We start from the raw sequence: 19,212 nt of genomic DNA, 5'->3' as shown, positions 1-19,212 counted from the left end.
GGGAAGGCCTCCTGGAGGAGGTGAGCTCTCGGTTGGGCTTGGAAGAGGGGACGAGAGTTAGTTTGGCGGAGGTGAGGAGGGAGGGCGTTCCGGGCCAGAGGTAGGATGTGGGCCGGGGGTCGACGGCGGGACAAGTCCTTCCGGAAGCTTGGGGGAGAGGAGAAAGAGTTTTCCCCCCAAGGAAGGGGAGGGATGGGTTCAAGGACACTTCACAGGATTTCTTATCACTTAGCCAGCAATTAAACCTGGAAGAAGAAATCAGCCACATAGTTGGGGCTGCTTCCTGGTCTTCCAATGGACACCTTTTTTTTTTTCCACCTGTCTTACTGTATATTTTTGGGCGCTACTACGTGCCAGGCACTGTACTGAGCCCTGGGGTAGATACAAGATAATCAGGTTGGACACGGTCCAGGTCCCATGTGGGGCTCACAGTCTTCAAGCCCATTTTACAGCTGCGGGAACTGAGGCCCAGAGACGTGAAGTGACTTGCCCCACGTCACACAGCAGGCGATTGGCAGGGCTGGGTTTGGAACCCAGGTCCCTCTGATTCCCAGGCCTTGGCTTTCCGTGGTGCTTTCCCCAAAAGGTCGCCCTCCTCGGAATCAAATGTCGGTATTTATTGACCACTTTCTGTGAGCAGAGCACTGTGCTGAGCTCTTGGGAGAGTTCAGTACAACAGAGTGGATAGACACATCCCTTGCCCGTAAGGAGCTTATAGTCTAGAGGGGGAGACAGGCATTAACAAAAATAAATAATATCTTTAAAATTGATCATTTATTCACGCATAAAAATAAATGATTATTTATAGGAAAACAGCATGGCCTGCCGGATAGCGGCCGAACCCGGGAGCCAGAAGGACCTGGGTTCTAATCCCGGCTCTGCCACTTGCCTGCTGGGGGACCTCGGGCGTGTCATTTCCGTTCTCTGTACCTCAGTTACCTCGTCTGAAAAATGGGGCCGAAGACCGTGAGCCCCACGTGGGACGTGGACTGTGTCCAACCTGATGACTTTGTATCAACCCCAGCGCTTCGTACAGCGCCTGGTCCGTAGTAAGCGCTTAACGAATGCATTCAGAAAAAGAGATAGGGTTTCCGACCCGAGCTATATCCAGCCCAGAGAAGAGATGCGGTGCCGCGATGCTACTTTGGGCAGTCCGCCTAGCGGAGAATTCGCAAAAGAGTCGTCCATCCCCTCTAGACTGTAAATTCGCTGCGAGCAGGGAACGTGTCCACCAGCTCGGTTCTGTTGGACTCTCCCTAGTGCTTACCGCAGTGCCCTGCACATAGTAAGCGCTCAATAAATACCGTCGGCCGATGGGTTGATTCTCCGGGTTAGGTGAAAGGGAAGTCGGGATCAGTATTGGAGGAGCCGAGTTGTACTTTCCAAGCGCTTAGTACAGTGCTCTGCACCCAGTAAGTGCTCGATAAGTACGACTGAATGAAAGGAGAATTCCCCAGGTGAATTAAATCCGGACAGCGAGAGAAAGAGAAACGAGAAAGGCAGATGGTTGTGGATTCCCGCAGAGTGTTTTCCCAACTCAAGCGACAGGATAAAGGTTAGGATGGCTGAAATTATTCCCCTGTGTTGGTATGATCATCATAAAAAGGATGATACTTGGTAAGCGCTTACTATGTGCCAAGCACTGAGAGCGGTGTATGTCGAATGAATCATTTCTATCTTTGTCTAGGAAGTGCTGTCCAGGTTCTAAAAGAATGGAATGTGACAGGGAAAAAGAAGGTAAGAGAGAAATATTAAAAGATAACCTAATCTGCCGCATCATTTCTTCATTTCATCATTTCCAGCCACACACCGTTGCCAGTTGGAGGTGCGGTTTCTCCTTTAGGGTGGAACCTCAACTCAGAACGTTGGGAAATAAATTAGCGGTTTCCGTTTTCCTCCAAATCTCCGTTTCTCTGGGTTCCCCCCACCCCCGGTAGAACGCCGGTCCCGCTTAATCGATGCGGTTTTGGCATTTAAGCAAGTAATGATGGGCGGCCTCACCCGGGGATTCGGCCGTCCGGGCCGCAAAGTCCGCCCGAACCTGAGCTCCGAAAAACTCCATAAGCGGTGATCCAAGCAGACCTCGAATAGTCCCAGAGTTCATTCGGTCGGATTTATTGAGCGCTTACTGTGTGCGGAGCACTGTACCAAGCGCTTGGGAGAGTCCGTTGTAAAAATAGACAGACGCATCCCCTGCCCACGACGAGCCTACGGTCTCGGGTCCCAGAGTTAACTTCACGTCGCGTCCCCTCCGGACTGTAAGCTCGTCGCGGGCTTGGACCGTTCGGGCTAATTCTGTTCTATTGGACCCTCCCAAGCGCTTAGTACAGCGCTCTGCACAGAGTAAGCGCTCAATAAATACGATCGATCGATTAATAAGCGCCAGCCACTGTGCTAAGCACTGGGGTGAAAACAAGATGAACAGTCCAGTCGTGGTCCCTGGCCGGCATGGAGCTCTCAATCTAGGTCGGGGAGGAAAACTGGAACTACAGTAATGGGACCATTTGAAACCACAAGCAATAATAATAGTAGTCGTGATGACAATAATAATAACAAATAATAATAAATGATAGTATGTGCTAAGTGCTTATTACGTTCCAAGCACTGCATTAGACTCTGGGGTAGAGCCAAGATAATCCAGTAGAGAAGCAGTGGGGCTTATTGGAAAGAGCCCAGACTTGGAAGTCAGAGGATGTGGGTTCTAGCCCTGGCTCTGCCACTTGCTTGCTTTGTGACCTTGGGCAAGTCACTTCATTTCTGGGCCTCAGTGACCTCATCTGTAAAATGGGGAACAAGTGTGAGCCCCACGTGGGACAACCTGATGACCCCGTATCTCCCCCAGCGCTTAGAACAGAGCTGTGCACGTAGTAAGCGCTTAACAAATACCATCATTATGAAGCAGCGCGGCTCAGTGGAAAGAGCCCGGGCTTGGGAGTCAGGGGTCGTGGGTTTGAATCCCGGCTCCGCCACGAGTCAGCTGTGTGACCTTGGGCAAGTCACTTCGCTTCTCGGTGCCTCAGTTCCCTCATCTGTAAAATGGGGATGAAGACTGTGAGCCCCATGTGGGACCACCCGATCACCTTGCATCCCCCCAGCGCTTAGAACAGTGCTCGGCACATAGTAAGCGCTTAACAGATACCAACATTATTATTATTATTATTATTATTACTTCATCCCCGTTTTATAGATAATCAGGCTGGACACAGTCCCTGTCCCATGTGGGGCTTTCAGTCTCCATCCCCATTTTCCAGAGGAGGGAACTGGGGCCCAGAGCAGTAACGTGACTTGTCCAAGAAAAGTGGCAGAGCCAGGACTAGAACCCACGCCCTTCTGACTGCCAGGCCCGGGCTGTCTCCGCTACGCCACGCCGCCCCTCAGTTCATCCTCCCAACCGGTTTCTGAGATCCACGCCGAATAACCTGTCTTGTGGTGACGTCTCCTCCTAGAGCAACAAGAGGAAAAAAAGCAAATCGAAACAGCACCCAGGAAGCCAAGAGGCGCAGGAGAGAGCGGCCGGAACGGCCCCGGACCCCCCGGGATCGGCAGGACTCCGGATTCTCCCGCTCCACGGCTGCTGCGGGAAGGATCACCCTCCCGCCGGCCCGGCCGGGGAAAAAACGGAGGCAGGCCATCCGGAGCAGAATCCCTCCTCGCTTCCCGACTCACTGCGGGGGCATCCCAAAGCCACAGGCCAGTACACGCGACCGAAGAAATACTCGGACAGTGACCTGACGTGAAATTCTGTGACGTGAAATTTTCAGGACAATTTCAAGTATCGGTATAATAATAACGAGGGCACTTGTTAAGCGCTCACTCCGTGCCAGGGACTGTTCTAAGCGCTGGGGTAGGTACAGGTTAATCGGGTCGGATACGATCCCCGTCCCACGTGGGGCTCAGTCTTCATCCCCATTTTTTTACAGATGAGGTAACTGGGGGGCCCAGAGAAGTGAAGTGACTTACCCAAGGTCACACAGCAGACAATAATAATTAATAACAATGATGGGGTCTGTTATGCTCTCGCTATGTGACGAGCGCTCTTCTAAGCTCTGGGGTAGATACGAGGTTCATTCATTCATTCATTCAATAGTATTTATTGAGCGCTTACTATGTGCAGAGCACTGTACTAAGCGCTTGGAATGAACAAGTCGGCAACAGATAGAGACGGTCCCTGCCGTCTGACGGGCTCACGGTCCGATCGGGGGAGACGGACGGACGAGAGCGATGGCGATAAATAGAGTCGAGGGGAAGAACGTCTCGTAAAAACGATGGCGACTAAATAGAATCGAGGCGATGTACAATTGGGTGTCCCACGTGGGCTTCACAGTCTTCATCCCCATTTTACAGATAAGGTAACTGAGGCCCAGAGAAGTGAAGCGACTTGCCCAGGGCCACCCGGCAGACAAACGGCGGAGCTGGGATTAGAACTCAGGTTCTTCTGACTCCCAGACCCGAGCTCTATCTACTAGGCCACACAGCTTCTCAGTTCATTCATTCATTCATTCATTCAGTAGTATTTAGTGAGCGCTTACTATGTGCAGAGCACTGTACTAAGCGCTTGGAATGGACAATTCGGCAACAGAGAGAGACAGTCGCTGCCCAACGACGGGCTCGCTGTCTTTGTGTTTGAAGCTCTTCCAACTCCACAACCCACCGAGTTTCCCCATCTTTTACCCTGGGGCTCACGGTCTCCATCCCCATTTGATAGATGAGGGAACTGAGGCCCAGAGAAGTAAAGCGGTTTGCCCAGGGTCAACCCGGCAGACATGTGGCAGAGTCGGGATTAGAACCCAGGTCCTTCTGACTCCCAGGCCCGGGCTCTAGCCACTAAGCCAGGCTGATTTTCGGTACTAATATTAACGGTATTAGCCGTTGTGGCAAGTCGGTGGGTGCAAATCTTCACGTGGTCTTGAAGGAGCAAGAAAATCTGCAGTTTGGAAGGATTTTTTTACGGTATTTGTTAAGCGCTTACTATTTGCCAGGCACTGTGCTAAGCGCTGGGGTAGGTACAAGCTCATCAGTTTGGATACTATCCATGTCCCATATGGGGCTCATTCGCGGTCTTAATCCCCATTTTACAGACGAGATCAGTGAGGTCCCTTCATTCATTCAGTCGCATCTGTTGAGCACTTACTTTGTGCAGGGCTGTACTGTACTAAGCGCTTGGAGAGTACAAGTCGGCAACGAATCGAGACAATCCCTGCCCAACGGGCTCACGGTCTAGGCCCAGAGAAGCGAAGTGACTGGCCCGAGGTCGCAAAGCAGTAAGAGGCAGAACTGGGTTTGTTCATCAAAATAAGAGTATGCGTTAAGCGCTTACTCTGTGCTAGGCACTCCTCCAAGCACCAGGGTGGATACGAGCAGATTGGGTAGGACGGTGTGGGGCTCACAGTCTCAATCCCCATTTTCGTTCCTTCGTTCCGACGTATTTACTGAGCGCTTACCGTGTGCAGAGCACTCTCTTAAGCGCTTGGAAAGTACAATTCAGCGACAAAGAGAGACAACCCCCCGCCCACGGCGGGCTCCGGATGAGGTCACCGACGTCCAGAGAAGTGAAGTGGCTTGCCCAAGGCCACACGGCGGACAAGGGGCAATCCCCGTCTAATCGGGGATTAGAACCCATGACCTTCTGACTCCCAGACCGGTGCTCTAAACCAAGTGGCGCAGCCGGGATTAGAACCCGTGACTATGTGACTCGCAAGCCCGGGCTCCTTCCACTAAGCCGCACTGCTTCTCCCCGCTACCTGAGGGCACCGCACACGGTCAGGACTCAATAAATGAAATCGACCGATTGATTGGCATCGGCGTAATTCATCAGTATCCTGCTCTATTCTCTCCGTGAGGGAGAAAGAAAAAAGACCTCCGAAAAACTTTCACAGGCTGCGGCTTTCTGTTCTTCACTCAGTTCGGTAAAAGCGAGATAAGGTGAGAAAAAGCTTGGCTGAGCGGCGAGGGCCCCGGCTTGGGAGTCAGAGATCGGGGGTTCGAATTCCGGCTCCGCCCCGGTCAGCTGTGTGACTTCGGGCAAGTCACTTCGCCTCTCTGGGCCTCAGGGACCTCATCTGGAGAATGGGGAGGAAGACTGGGAGCCCCACATGGGACAAGCCGATAGCCTTGTATCGCCCCCGGCATTTAGAACAGTGCCTGGCACATAGTAAGCGCTTAACGAATACCGTCGTCATCATCATTGTTATTAACAAATGGTATCTGTTAAGCACTTTCTAGAAGCAGTGTGACTCAGTGAAAAGAGCCCGGGCTTGGGAGTCAGAGATCACGGGTTTGAATCCCGGCTCTGCCACTTGGCAGCTGTGGGACCGTGGGCGAGTCACTTCACTTCTCTGGGCCTCAGTTCCCTCATCTGGAAAATGGGGATTAACTGTGAGCCTCAATTCGGACAACCTGATTACCCTGTTTCTACCCCAGAGCTTAGGACAGTGCTCTGACCATAATGAGCGCTTAACAAATACCAACGATGTTATTATATTATTATTATAGCACCAGGGTAGATACTGAGTGCTCTGCACACAGTAAGCGCTCGATAAATACAACCGAATGAAAGAATACTTAGTACAGTGTTTTAAACCGTAGTGCACTTAGTACGGTGTTGAGAAGTAGCGTGGCTCAGTGGAAAGAGGCCCGGCTTGGAAGTCCGAGGTCACAGGTTCGAATCCCGGTCCTGCCACTTGTCAGCTGTGTAACTGCGGGCGAGTCGCTTCACTTCTCTGGGCCTCAGTGACCTCATCTGTAAAATGGGGATGAAGACTGTGAGCCTCACGTGGGACAACCCGATGACCCCGTATCTCCCCCAGCGCTTAGAACGGTGCTCGGCACATAGTAAGCGCTTAACAAATATGGACATTATCATTATCGAACGCGGTAAGCATTCAATAGTAATACCGTCATTATTATTAAATGCTTTTGAATCGAACGAATGCAAGCTAAGCAGGTTGGACCCAGTCCCCGTCCCGCCCGTTTTCCAGATGAGGGAACTGAGGTCCCGCGGCGGATAAGCGGCGGAGCCGGGATTAGAAGGCGGGTGCTTCCGATTCTAAGGCCCGGGCTCTAGCCATTAGGCCACCTCGCTTTATTCCATCAGTGAGGGAGAAAACTTTGGAAAAGGCCAGGGGAGACCTCAGGCCCAGTCATTGCGGAGGCATCTGAAATCCAAACGATCACGTGTTGACAAACAGAAACCGGCAAGAGGACAATGCGGACGGTGGATTCTCAGTCCCGAGGCACAGGTTATTCAGTCCACCCGTCGCATTCCGGTGGTCACTGCCGTCACTGTTGTTGTTTTGTGTTTTGGTTTTCGTTTCTCCTTTTGGCTTCTCGTGGTTTTTTCCGATGGAGCGGAAAAGACCCCTAATACTCGCAGCCCAGCCCTGACTCTTACTCTTCCCTAAAGGCCGTGGTGTGGAAAGAGGCCGGGCTCGGGGATCCGAGGTCGAGGGTTCTCATCCCGGCTCTGCCACTTGACAGCTGGGTGACCTCGGCCGGATCACTTCGTCTGGCTGTGCCTCGGTGACCTCATCTGTAGAATGGGGGTGAAGCCTGTGAGCCCCGCATGGGACAACCCGACTATCTTGTATCTACCCCAGCGCTTAGAACAGTGCCTGGCACACAGTAAGCGCTTAACAAAACCAACATTATCATTCTCGCTGTGTCCCCTTGGTTTAGGACAATGTACTAAACGCTTGGGTGAGTAATAATCGTGCTATTAGAGAAGCACAATTAGAGAAGCGGCATGGCACAGTGGATAGAGCCTGAGCCTGGGAGTCAGAAAAACCCGAGTTCTAATCCTGGCTCCGCCACTTATTCATTCATTCAATAGTATTTATTGAGCGCTTACTATGTGCAGAGCACTGTACTAAGCGCTTGGGATGAACAAGTCGGCAACAGATAGAGACGGTCCCTGCCGTTTGACGGGCTTACGGTCTAATTGGGGGAGACGGACGGACGAGAACGATGGCGATAGACAGAGTCGAGGGGAAGAACGTCTCGTAAAGACAATGGCGACTAAATAGAATCGAGGCGATGTACAATTCATTAACAAAATAAATAGGGTAACGAAAATATATACAGTTGAGCGGACGGGTACGGTGCTGTGGGGATGGGAAGGGAGAGGTGGAGGAGCGGAGGGAAAAGGGGAAAATGAGGCTTTAGCTGCGGAGAGGTGAAGGGGGGACGGCAGAGGGAGTAGAGGGGGAAGAGGAGCTCAGTCTGGGAAGGGCTCTTGGAGGAGGTGATTTTTAAGTAAGGTTTTGAAGAGGGAAAGAGAATCGGTTTGGCGGAGGTGAGGAGGGAGGGCGTTCCGGGACCGCGGGAGGACGTGACCCGGGGGTCGACGGCGGGATGGGCGAGACCGAGGGACGGCGAGGAGGTGGGCGGCGGAGGAGCGGAGCGTGCGGGGTGGGCGGTAGAAAGAGAGAAGGGACTTATCTGCCCTATGACCTTGGGCAAGTCACTTCACTTCTCTGTGCCTCAGTGACCTCATGTGTAAAATGGGGATGAAGCCCGTGAGCCCCACGTGGGACAACCTGATCGCCTTGGATCCCCCCCAGCGCTTAGAACGGTGCTTGGCACATAGTAAGCGCTTAACAGATACCACAATAATAATAATAATCTGTCTGATGGGAGGAGGGAGGCTGTTCCAGGCCCGAGGGAGGATGTGGGCGAGAGGTCGGTGGCGAGATAGAGAGATGGGGGGACGGCGAGGAGGAGAGCATTTAGAAGTGAGAAGGTGAGCATCGGAGTAGCGTTCAGTACCTGTTCTCCCTCCCCTTTAGACTGGGAGCCTCAGGTGGGTCGGGGAGAAGCGGGCTCACGGTCTTCATCCCCGTTTTCCACATGAGGTAACCGAGGCCCAGAGAAGTGAAGTAACTTGCCCGAGGTCAACGGCAGACGTGTGACGGGGCCGGGATTAGAACCCGCGTCTAGATTTTAGCTCCGGGGGTTTGCGGTGACGGATTCTCAGAGCGGGTCTTCGCTCGGCACGCCTCCACGCCCGCCGGGGACCCAGCCGGCCAAAACGCCGGCGGCATCTCCAGAGACTGTCCGGTTGACGAGCGCCCTGAAGGATTCAATCCTCCAGTCGGCCTCTGATCACGCACGGGAAGTTAGGAGCCCGGCTGCTTTCCCTCCAAGACCTCGACTCGGAGATAAGGAATTATCTCTCCCGGAGCCGGCCCCCCCCCGCCCTCCGAAAAACCTGAAATGGCCCAGGACTCGACCTATTTTCAGGGGAGGCGATCTGCGGAGTTTGCCCCCTCTCTTTCCCTCTCTGGGTTTGTTTTCTCTGGATCGAATCGCTCCGAGGCCTGCTCCAACCCGGAGAGACCGCAATGAGCGTCGCGCTGACCCGAGGCGGTGAGGTCGCCGAGATTTTTTCAGCGGCAGTGAGACGTTGGTTCCGCTTAAAACCTCTTAAGCCCTCGTCGCGACGGAACGGTCCGGTTGGCCGGCCTTCCGCCCCAAGGACCGTGTTTGTTCATCCTTCTTATGCTCTGGGAATTCTGCTGATATCCCGGTTACTGTGTACAATGGGCGGCATTGTCTCCTCGCCCCTAAATGTACAGTCTTATTTGTGTGTTGGATTAGTCACTCGGCTAATCCCCCCTGACAGATGTGTTTCAAGGCCTGTTCTATCCTCTTTCCTCCTCAGGCCGCCATTTTGGGTCCCTAATAATAATCGTCACCTTGATATTCGTTAAGCGCCTACTATGTGCCACGCACTGTTTTAAGGGCCGGGGTGGATACGAGGTGATCAGGGTGTCCCCCGTGGGGCTCACGGTCTTCATCCCCGTTTGAGGTCACTGAGGCCCAGAGAAGTGAAGTGACTTGCCCAGAGTCACCCATCCGGCAAGCGGCAGAGCCGGATTAGAACCCACGACCTCCGGCTCCCAAGCCCGGGCTCTTTCCACGAAGCCACGCTGCCTACGTGGCGGGCACCGTCCTGAGCGCTGGGACGGATCCAAGCCCGTGGGGTTGGAGGCGGCCCCCGGCCCGCTTTTCAGGGGCAGCGGCGCCGGGCCGCGCCGGGTTTGGTCGTCTCTCACCGGGCCCGTCTCCTTTCCGCGTTCGGTTGCAGAAGGCGGCAGAGCCGGGCAGCGGAAAGCGCCCGGAGGGGGCACCCCGAAGCCCACCCGCGCGGCCCACCCCAACAGGCCGGCGGCCCGAACCCCCGGCCTCCAGCCCTGGACCCCCGGAGACCCCGACGGACCCGAGGCTGAGGAGGCCCAGAAAAGAGGTAACGTGAAGCCTTTCCCAGCCGGGGGGTGCGCTTAAAGAATGCCGTCCTCCTCCTCCTCCTCCTCATTATTGTTATTTAACTGTGGAAGCCGCGTGGCTCGGTGGAAAGAACCCGGGCTTGGGAGTCACAGGTCGTGGGTTCTAATCCCGGCTCCTCCACTTATCAGCTATGTGACTTCGGACAGGTCACTTCACTTCTCTGCGCCTCAGTGACCTCATCTGGAAAATGGGGATTAAGAATACTGATGGTATTTGTTAAGCGCTTACTATGTGCCAAGCACTGTTCTAAGCACTGGAAAACTGCGAGCCCCACGGGGGACTACCTGATGACCTTGTATCTCCCCCAGCGCTTAGAACAGTGCTTGGCACATAGGAAGCACTTAACAGATGCCATCATCATCATCGTCATCATGGTGCTGGGTAAGCGCTTACTATGTGCCAAGCACTGTTCTAAGCACTGGGGGAGATAACAGGGTCATCAGGTAGGACACAGTCCCTGTCCCACATAATAATAACCAATAATAATAATCGTGGTATTCGTTAAGTGCCTACTATGTGCCAAGCACTGTTCTAAGCACTGAGATAAAGGATCATCAGGTTGGGCATGGTCCCTGTCCCATATAATAATTAATAATAATTATTCTTATTACCATACTTGGTAAGTGCTTACTATGGACCAAGCACTGTTCTAAGCACTGGGGGAGATACGAGATCATCAGGTTGGACACAGTCCCCGTCCCCCTTGGGGCTCACGCTGTAGCGGGGTGTACTGAGAAGCGGCACGGCGTAGTGGCTAGACCACCGGCCTGGTAGTCAGAAGGTCATAATAATAATGTTGGTATCTGTTAAACGCTTACTATGTGCAGAGCACTGTTCTAAGCGCTGGAGTAGACACGGGGGAATCAGGTGGCCCCACGTGGGGCTCACGGTCTTCATCCCCATTTTACAGATGAGGTAATTGAGGCACAGAGAAGTGAAGTGACTCGCCCACAGTCACACAGCTGACAAGTGGCAGAGCCGGGATTCGAACCCATCACCTCTGACTCCAAAGTCCGGGCTCTTTCCACTGAGCCACGCTGTACCCACTCCGCCACCTATCAGCTGCGTGACCTTGGGCAAGTCACTCCACTTCTCTAGGTCTCAAGTCCCTCTTCTGAAAAATGGGGATTGAGACTGTGAGCCCCACGTGGGACGGGGACTGGGTCCAACCCCATTTGTTTGTATCCACCCCAGGGCTTAGTACAGTGTCTGGCACATAGTAAGCACTTAACAAATACCATAACGACGATGATGATCATTATTACTGTCATTTTTGTCATTAATAATAATAATCCCCATTTTATAGATGAGGGAACTGAGGCCTAGAGAAGTGAAGGGACCTGCCCGAGGTCACACAGCAGACACCCGGCAGAGCCGGAACTCGCTCCCTTTCTTCATCCGCCCTCCCAGCCCCACACCACTTACGTCCACATCCCTCAATTTTGGATTTCTATTAATGTCCGTCTCCCCCTCTAGACTGGAAACTCACTGTGGGCAGGGAATGTGCCCGTTCTATCGTTCTGTTGTCCTCTCCCGAGCGTTTAGTACAGTGCTTTACACACAGTAAGTGCTCAATAAAAATGATTGAATGAATGACCAGGAGAGGCAAGAACGCAACAGCAGCGGCGAAAGATTCATTCATTCAGCCGTATTTGTTGAGCACTTACTGGGTGCAGAGCACTGTACTAAGCGCTTGGAAAGTACAATGCGGCAATAAAGAGAGACAATCCCTGCCCACAGCGGGCTTACAGTCTCGGGAGCGGGGGATCTCTGGGGTCCCCTTACTGCCCCACCGACCAGCCCGTCAGTGGCATTTATTGAGCGCTTACTGTGTGCAGACCACTGGGCCTAAGCGCTCGGGAGAGGACAGTAGAACGATAGAACGGGCACATTCCCTGCCCACAGTGAGTTTCCAGTCTAGAGGGGGAGACGGACATTAATAGAAATCCAAAATTGAGGGATGTGGACGTAAGTGGTGTGGGGCTGGGAGGGCGGATGAAGAAAGGGAGCGAGTTCCGGCTCTGCCGGGTGTCTGCTGTGTGACCTCGGGCAGGTCCCTTCACTTCTCTAGGCCTCAGTTCCCTCATCTATAAAATGGGGATTATTATTATCCCCACATTCCCTGCCCTCAAGGAGCTTCCAGTCTAGTCTAGAGGGGAAGACAGACACTGAAATGAATTATGGATCTAGATAGAAGTGCTTCGGAACCGAAGGTGGGAAAAATATCATTCCTTCAATCAGTTGTATCTATTGAGCGCTGACCGTGTGCATGGCGCTGTCCTAAGCGCTTGGGAAAGTACAAACTATCGAGGGCCATTAGGGCCCAAGCTCCCCACACGTGGTTCTGCTAGGACGTCCTCACTTGCACGGGGAGAAATCGCCCTTAGAATAAACCCCGGAGACCAGATTTGCCACAGTGTGTCGATCCCCGAATAATCTGACCTGTTTAAACCCGGTCTTCTTTTCACGCTTCAGGGAAAAAGTCATCTTAATCCATTACGATGTCGAACTGAAGCGTGTCGACCATTTCCTCTCCAATGCCCGGAAGATGAAATTGGATTTTCCCTTCCCGGCCCCCTTCCACGGTGTCTAATCTCTCTGTGGAGGGCGATTTCTTTTTTCATTCTAAATATGCTTTGGCTGGCCCAAGTACAGTGGGAATTTGTTTGGCTCTCCATTTCGAGGCAGGCTACAGAATGCCAGGGAGAGTTCTAGAAAATGGCCCAAGATAATCAGTGAAAGATCGGGTTTGAAACAGCTTTCTGTCTTCCTAATCCGGGCCGGGAGGATAACAGAGGTCTTGCCAAGATACCCGGCATCCGTATTTCCCTCCGTCCCTCCCCCCACTTACTTTCATCTTAATCTTTAGATCTCTGTCCCCTCGAAGAATTGCCCATAATCCTCTTCTGAGAATCCTGTTCAGAGGGATAAATCCATCGCAATCCATCATGAATGCCTCTGTACATCAGTCGATCCGTGGTATTGATACTCTAGACCGGAAGCTCCTTGTGGGCGGGGGGATGTGTCTGCCCGCTCTGTGGTACTGTACTTTCCCAAGCGCTTAGTACGGTGCTCCGCACACAGTAGGCGCTCAATGAATGCCACTGATTGATAATAATTGTGGTATTTGTTAAGCTCTCACTATGTTCCAGGCACTGTCCTGAGCGCTGGGGCGGTTACAGGCAGATCGGGTTGGACGCAGTCCCCGTCCCGCGCGGGGCTCACGGTCTTCATCCCCATTTTCCAGATGTGGTAACTCAGGCCCAGAGAAGTGAAGCGACTTGCCCGATGTCACACAGCTGACAAGCGGCGGAGGCGGGATTAGAACCCAGGACCTCTGACTCCCGAGCCCGGGCTCTTGCCACTGAGCCACGCTGTGCCTTTATCCGTGGTTCTATTTATCTAGTCGGATGGTAGCGACGCCTTCTGCTTGTACCTGTCTCCCCCTTCTAGACTGTGAGCCCCGTTCGGGTAGGGATGGTCTACTGTTGCCGAATTGTACATTCCAAGCGTTTAGTACGGTGCTCTGCACACAGTAAGCGCTCGATAAATACGAATGAATGAATGAATGAATGAATGAATGAATGAATGAATGAATGAATAAGCGGTGTGGGGCTGGGAGGGGGGAAGAGCAAAAGGGAGAAGTCAGGGCGGCGCTGAAGGAGGGCGACCTTTCACGACCCGCTCAGTTGGGCCTCCCCTTCTCCCGCTTCTTCCCCCTCCTCTCCGTCCCCTTCTCCTTTCGTCTTAGGCCCCAATATCGAGAAATCGATGAAGGATCTACAGCGCTGCACGCTTTCCCTGGCCCGATACCGCCTGATGATCAAAGAAGAGGTGGATCTCTCCGTGAAGAAGATCAAAGCGGCCTTTGCCGAATTGCACGTCTGGTAAGGGACTCCGCCCGGCCCCGGGGAATCGATGATGATCGTTATTTGTCGGGCGTGATAGCGCTTAGTACGGTGCCGGGTACATAGAAGATGATCAGAGTGGCCTTTGCCAAACTGCACGTCCGGTAAGGAACTCTGTGCCTCAGTTCCCTCATCTGTAAAATGGGGATTAAGACTGTGAGCCCCACATGGGACAACCTGATTCCCCAGTGTCTACCCCAGCGCTTAGAACAGTGCTCTGCACATAGTAAGCGCTTAACAGATACCAACATTATTATTATTATTATTATGAACTCCTCCCGGCCCCGGGGAATCGATGATGATCAGCATTTGTCGAGGGTGACAGCGCTCAGAACGGGACCTTGCACATAAAAGACTATCAGAGAGGCCTTTGCCGAATTGCACGAGCGGTAAGAAACTCCTCCCGGCCCCGGGGAATCGATGACGATCGGTATCTGTCGAGGGCGATAGCGCTCAGAACGGTGCCTGGCACGTAGAAGATGATAAAAGTGGCCTTTGTCAAATCGCACATCCGGTAAGGAACTCCTCCCGGCCCCGGGGAATCGATGACGATCGGTATCTGTCGAGGGTGATAGCGCTCAGTACAGTGCCCGGACGGGGACTGTGTCCAACCTAATTATCTCGTACCTACCTCGGCACTTAGAACAGTGTCCGGCACATAGCTAAGCGCATAACGGATACCGTCGTCGTCATCGTGCGCCAGGCACTGTCCTGAGCGCGGGGGCAGATACAAGCTAATCAAGCTGGACACGGTCCCCGTCCCCCGTGGGGCTCACAGTCTGCACCCCCACTGTACCGATGAGGGAACCGAGGCCCAGAGAAGTGAAGGGACCCGGCCGGGGTGACACGGCAGACGCAGGGCCGAGCCGGGATTAGAACCCGGGCCCTCCTGGGCCGTGCCGCCCCTCCTGAGCCGGCCGAGGTTAGTTTCTCAGGGGGATTCCTCACAGTGGATGGGAAACGTTTCATTCCCTTCTCCCCAGGAGACCGGGCAGCTTTCTAGCAGGACTTCCAACCCTGCAGAAGTCATTAAAAAAAAAAAAAAATATGGTGTCCGTTAAGCTCCCGCTATGTGCTAAACACCGTTCTAAGATAAGCAGGTTGGACTCAGTCCCTGTCCCACACGGTGCTCCCAGTATTAATCTCCATCTTACAGATGAGGGAACTGAGGCACAGAGAAGTGACGGTCCCACAGCAGACCCGTGGCCAAGCCGGGATTAGAACTCGTATCTTTTGATTCCCAGACCCGTGACCTTTCCGTTAGGCCCCGCTGCTTCCCTATCCGTCTCATCCTCTGTATATATCTATAATTCTGTTTATCCCTTTTGATGCTACTGATAATAATGATGGCATTTGTTGAGCGCTTACTATGTGCCGAGCACTGTTCTAAGAGCTGGGGAGGATACAGGGTGTTCAGGTTGTCCCACGTGGGGCTCACAGTCTTCATCCCATTTTCCAGATGAGGGAACTGCGGCCCAGAGAAGTGAAGTGACTTGCCCAGAGTCACACAGCCGACAAGGGGCGGAGCCGGGATTCGAACCCATGACCTCAGACTCCCCAGCCCGGGCTCTTTCCACTGAACCACGCTGCTGACGCCTCTCCACTCGTTTCGTTTTGATGCCTGTCTCCCCCTCCTTCTAGTTTGTGAGCCCGTTGTTGGGCAGGCATTGTCTCTATCTGGTGAGCGCTTAGTACGGTGCTCTGCACACAGTAAGCGCTCAATAAGTAGGATTGAAGGAATGAATCCTCCCAGCAGAGGGGGTCAATCGGTCAATCAATCAGAGAAGCGGCACGGCCTGCTCTTCTCCCCCCCCCCCCCCACCCCGCCACCACCCAAGTCACTTCTCCGAGGTTCATTTGTCTGCTGTGTGACTTTGGGCAAGTCGCTTCACTTCTCTGAGCCTCAGTTCCCTCATCTGGAAAATGGGGGTGAAGACTGTGAGCCCCACGTGGGATTACCCACGTGGTCTGTCTATCCCAGCGCTTAGGCACATAGTAAGCGCTTAACAAATACCATCCTTATTATTTTTTTATTCGTTCATCCATTCATCCGATCGTATTTATTGAGGGCTTGCTGTGTGCAGAGCACTGTACTGAGCGCTTGGAAAGTACAGTTCGGCAACAGACATCTTGAGAAGCAGCGTGGCTCGGTGGAAAGAGCCCGGGCTTGGGAGTCCGAGGTCATGGGTTCGAATTCTGCCTCCGCCGCTTGCCAGCTGTGTGCCTTTGGACAAGTCATTTAACTTCTCTGTGCCTCGGTTACCTCATCTGTAAAATGGGGATTAAAAACTGTGAGCCCCACGTGGGACGACCTGATTGCCTTGTATCCCCCCCAGCGCTTAGTACGGTGCTTTGCACATAGTAAGCGCTTAATAAATACCACCGTTTATTCATTTTTATTTTACCCAGGGACGGGCTCACGGTCTAGAAGGAGGGAGACAGGCAACAAAGCAAAACAAAGCAAGTAAACAGGCAGCGATAGCATCAGTATAAATAAATTGAATTATAGATATATGCACATCATTAATAAAATAAATAGAATAATTAATCTGTACAGATATACACAAGGGCTGTGGGGCGGGGAGGGGGGTAGAGCAGAGGGAGGGAGTCGGGGCGATGGGGAGGGGAGGAGGAGCGGGGGGAAAGGGGGGCTCGGTCTGGGAAGGCCTCCTGAACGACGATGGCATTTGTTAAGCGCTCACTATGTGCCAAGCACCGTTCTAAGCGCCGGGGTAGATGCGAGATAAGCGGGTCATCCCACGTGGGGCTCGCCGTCTCCATCCCCATGTTACGGATGAGGTAACTGAGGCCCAGCAAAGCGGAGCGGCTTGCCCGAGGTCACGCGGCGGGCAAGCGGCGGAGGCGGGATTAGAACCCGCGACCTCTGACTCCCAAGCCGGGGCTCTTGCCGCTGAGCCACGCCGCTTCCCTTGGCCCTCCGAAAATGATAATCAGCTTCTCGTGTATCGACTTGGGCATCGGCGGCGTCTTCTCGTCTGCTAGGAGGAAGGCGAACTCCACGACCCTGCAGGCCTAATCCCAGTCAAAGAACGCATACTTTCCGACAGACGTATCTGAGATAAGATTATCGGGTGTTAAAAGTACCTCTCGAATGAAGATATTTTCCCTTTTTTTTTTTATCTTTTCCAGCATCACAGACAAAGAAAAGTCGTTAATGGCCGAAATGGATAAAGTCAAAGAAGAGGCCAGTAAGCGAACGGGTGCCCGGGGAAGGGGGTGGCTTTCGGGAAATGATGGTGACGATTCTTTCTCCCGCCGAGAAGCAACGTGGCCCAGTGGCTAGAACGCGGGCCTGGGAGTCGCAAGGACCTGGGTTCTAATCCCGGCTCCGCCTCTTGTCTGCCGAGTGACCCCCGGGCAAGTTACTTCGCTTCTCCGGGCCTCGGCGACCTCGTCGAGAAAATGGGGATCGAGAGCGTGAGCCCCACGCGGGACGGGGGACCGTGCCAACCCGATTTGTTCGGGTCCATCCCGGAGCCTAGAACAGTGGGCAAGAAATGCGTCCTTTTCTCGTTGCGTCGTACTCTCCCCAGCGCTTGGTACAGTGCCCCGCACACGGTCAGCGCTCAATAAAATACTATTAAATGGATCCGCAGGCTGGCAGTGGGGGGGGGGGGGGGGGCTTTTTCCCACGGGAAAATTCCCCACCCTAAATGGGATTTCCTTCGTATCTGGCAGTGGGAATTCTGACCGCTCGTCAGAAGAAAGCGGAGGAGTTAAAGAGACTGACCGATCTGGCCAACCTGATGGCGGAGACCCAGCTGTCGGAGCTCCGAGCTGAAATTAAGGTACGTTCGGAAACAGACGTATTTATTTTAACAAAATAAATCGGGTGCTAAATACCGTATACAAAGGAGCACAGCGCTGAGGGGAGGGAAAGCGGGGAAAAGCGGAGGGTGGTGGGGGGAAGGGAGGGGAGGGGGAGCAGAGGGAAAGGGGGGCTCAGTCTGGGGACAGAGAAGTGACTCGGCTTCCCTTTCCCTCCATTCCTTCATTCATTCAGCCGTATTTATGGAGCGCTTACCGGGTGCAGAGCACTGTACTAAGCGCTCGGAAGACTACAATAGAACAGCACATTCCTGCCCCTGGCGAGCTCAAAGTCTAGATACTAAGCTTGTGGTGAGCAGAGAACGGGCCATCCAACTCTGTTGGACCCTCCCGAGTGCTCACTACATATCTGGAATTCATTTATATAATAATAATGTTCATATTCGTTAAGCGCTTACTAGGTGCAGAGCGCCGTTCTAAGCGCTGGGGTGGATACGGGGTCATCGGGTTGTCCCGCGTGAGACTCACTGGGAAGCGGCGTGGCTCAGTGGAAAGAACCCGGGCTTCGGAGTCAGAGGTCATGGGTTCGACTCCCGGCTCTGCCACTTGTCAGCTGTGTGACTGTGGGCGAGTCACTTGACTTCTCTGGGCCTCAGTTACCTCATCTGTAAAATGGGGATTAACTGTGAGCCTCACGTGGGACGACCTGATTACCCCGTATCTCCCCCAGCGCTTAGAACAGTGCTCGGCACATAGTAAGCGCTTAACAGATACCAACAGTATTATTATTATTATTATTACAGTTAATCCCCATTTTACAGATGAGGGAACTGAGGCACAGAGAAGTGAAGTGACTCGCCCACGGTCACCCAGCTGACAAGTGGCAGAGCCGGGAGTCGAACCCATGACCTCTGACTCCCAAGCCCGGGCTCTTTCCACTGAGTCACGCTGCCTTCCCTGACTAAACCCCCCTTTTCCTCCTCTCCCGCTCCCTTCTGCGTCACCCTGACTTGCTCCCTTTTCCTTCAGTAGTATTTATTGAGTGCTTACTATGTGCAGAGCACTGTACTAAGCGCTTGGAATGTACTCCCGGCCCCACACCGCTTAAGTCCGGATCCGTCATTTTCTTTATTCATATTAATGTCTGCGTCCCCCTCTGGACTGTAAGCTCACTGGGGGCAGGGAATGTGCCTGTTATATTGTTATACTGTACTCTCCCCAGTGCTTCATA

The 19,212-nt window shown here is 53.3% G+C and overlaps 1 protein-coding gene across 3 annotated transcripts in view; it reads left to right on the top strand.

The window, feature by feature from the left end:
* Positions 1-19,212, top strand: part of SPATS2L (spermatogenesis associated serine rich 2 like) — a 71,634-nt gene that overhangs the window by 43,189 nt on the left and 9,233 nt on the right. For all 3 annotated transcript variants that reach the window (XM_039912768.1, XM_039912769.1, XM_029069684.2), the window contains 6 exons: positions 1,688-1,737; positions 3,447-3,690; positions 10,085-10,243; positions 14,036-14,171; positions 17,343-17,401; positions 17,892-18,001. In XM_039912768.1, coding sequence (XP_039768702.1) covers positions 1,688-1,737; positions 3,447-3,690; positions 10,085-10,243; positions 14,036-14,171; positions 17,343-17,401; positions 17,892-18,001 — 758 coding nt within the window. The remainder of the gene's footprint in view (positions 1-1,687; positions 1,738-3,446; positions 3,691-10,084; positions 10,244-14,035; positions 14,172-17,342; positions 17,402-17,891; positions 18,002-19,212) is intronic.

The sequence above is a fragment of the Ornithorhynchus anatinus genome, chromosome 7 (assembly GCF_004115215.2).
Source record: "Ornithorhynchus anatinus isolate Pmale09 chromosome 7, mOrnAna1.pri.v4, whole genome shotgun sequence".
In the NCBI taxonomy this organism is placed as follows: Eukaryota; Metazoa; Chordata; class Mammalia; order Monotremata; family Ornithorhynchidae; genus Ornithorhynchus; species Ornithorhynchus anatinus.
The sequence above is the reverse complement of the archived record's forward strand: the minus strand, read 5'-3'. Positions and strand labels throughout refer to the sequence as shown.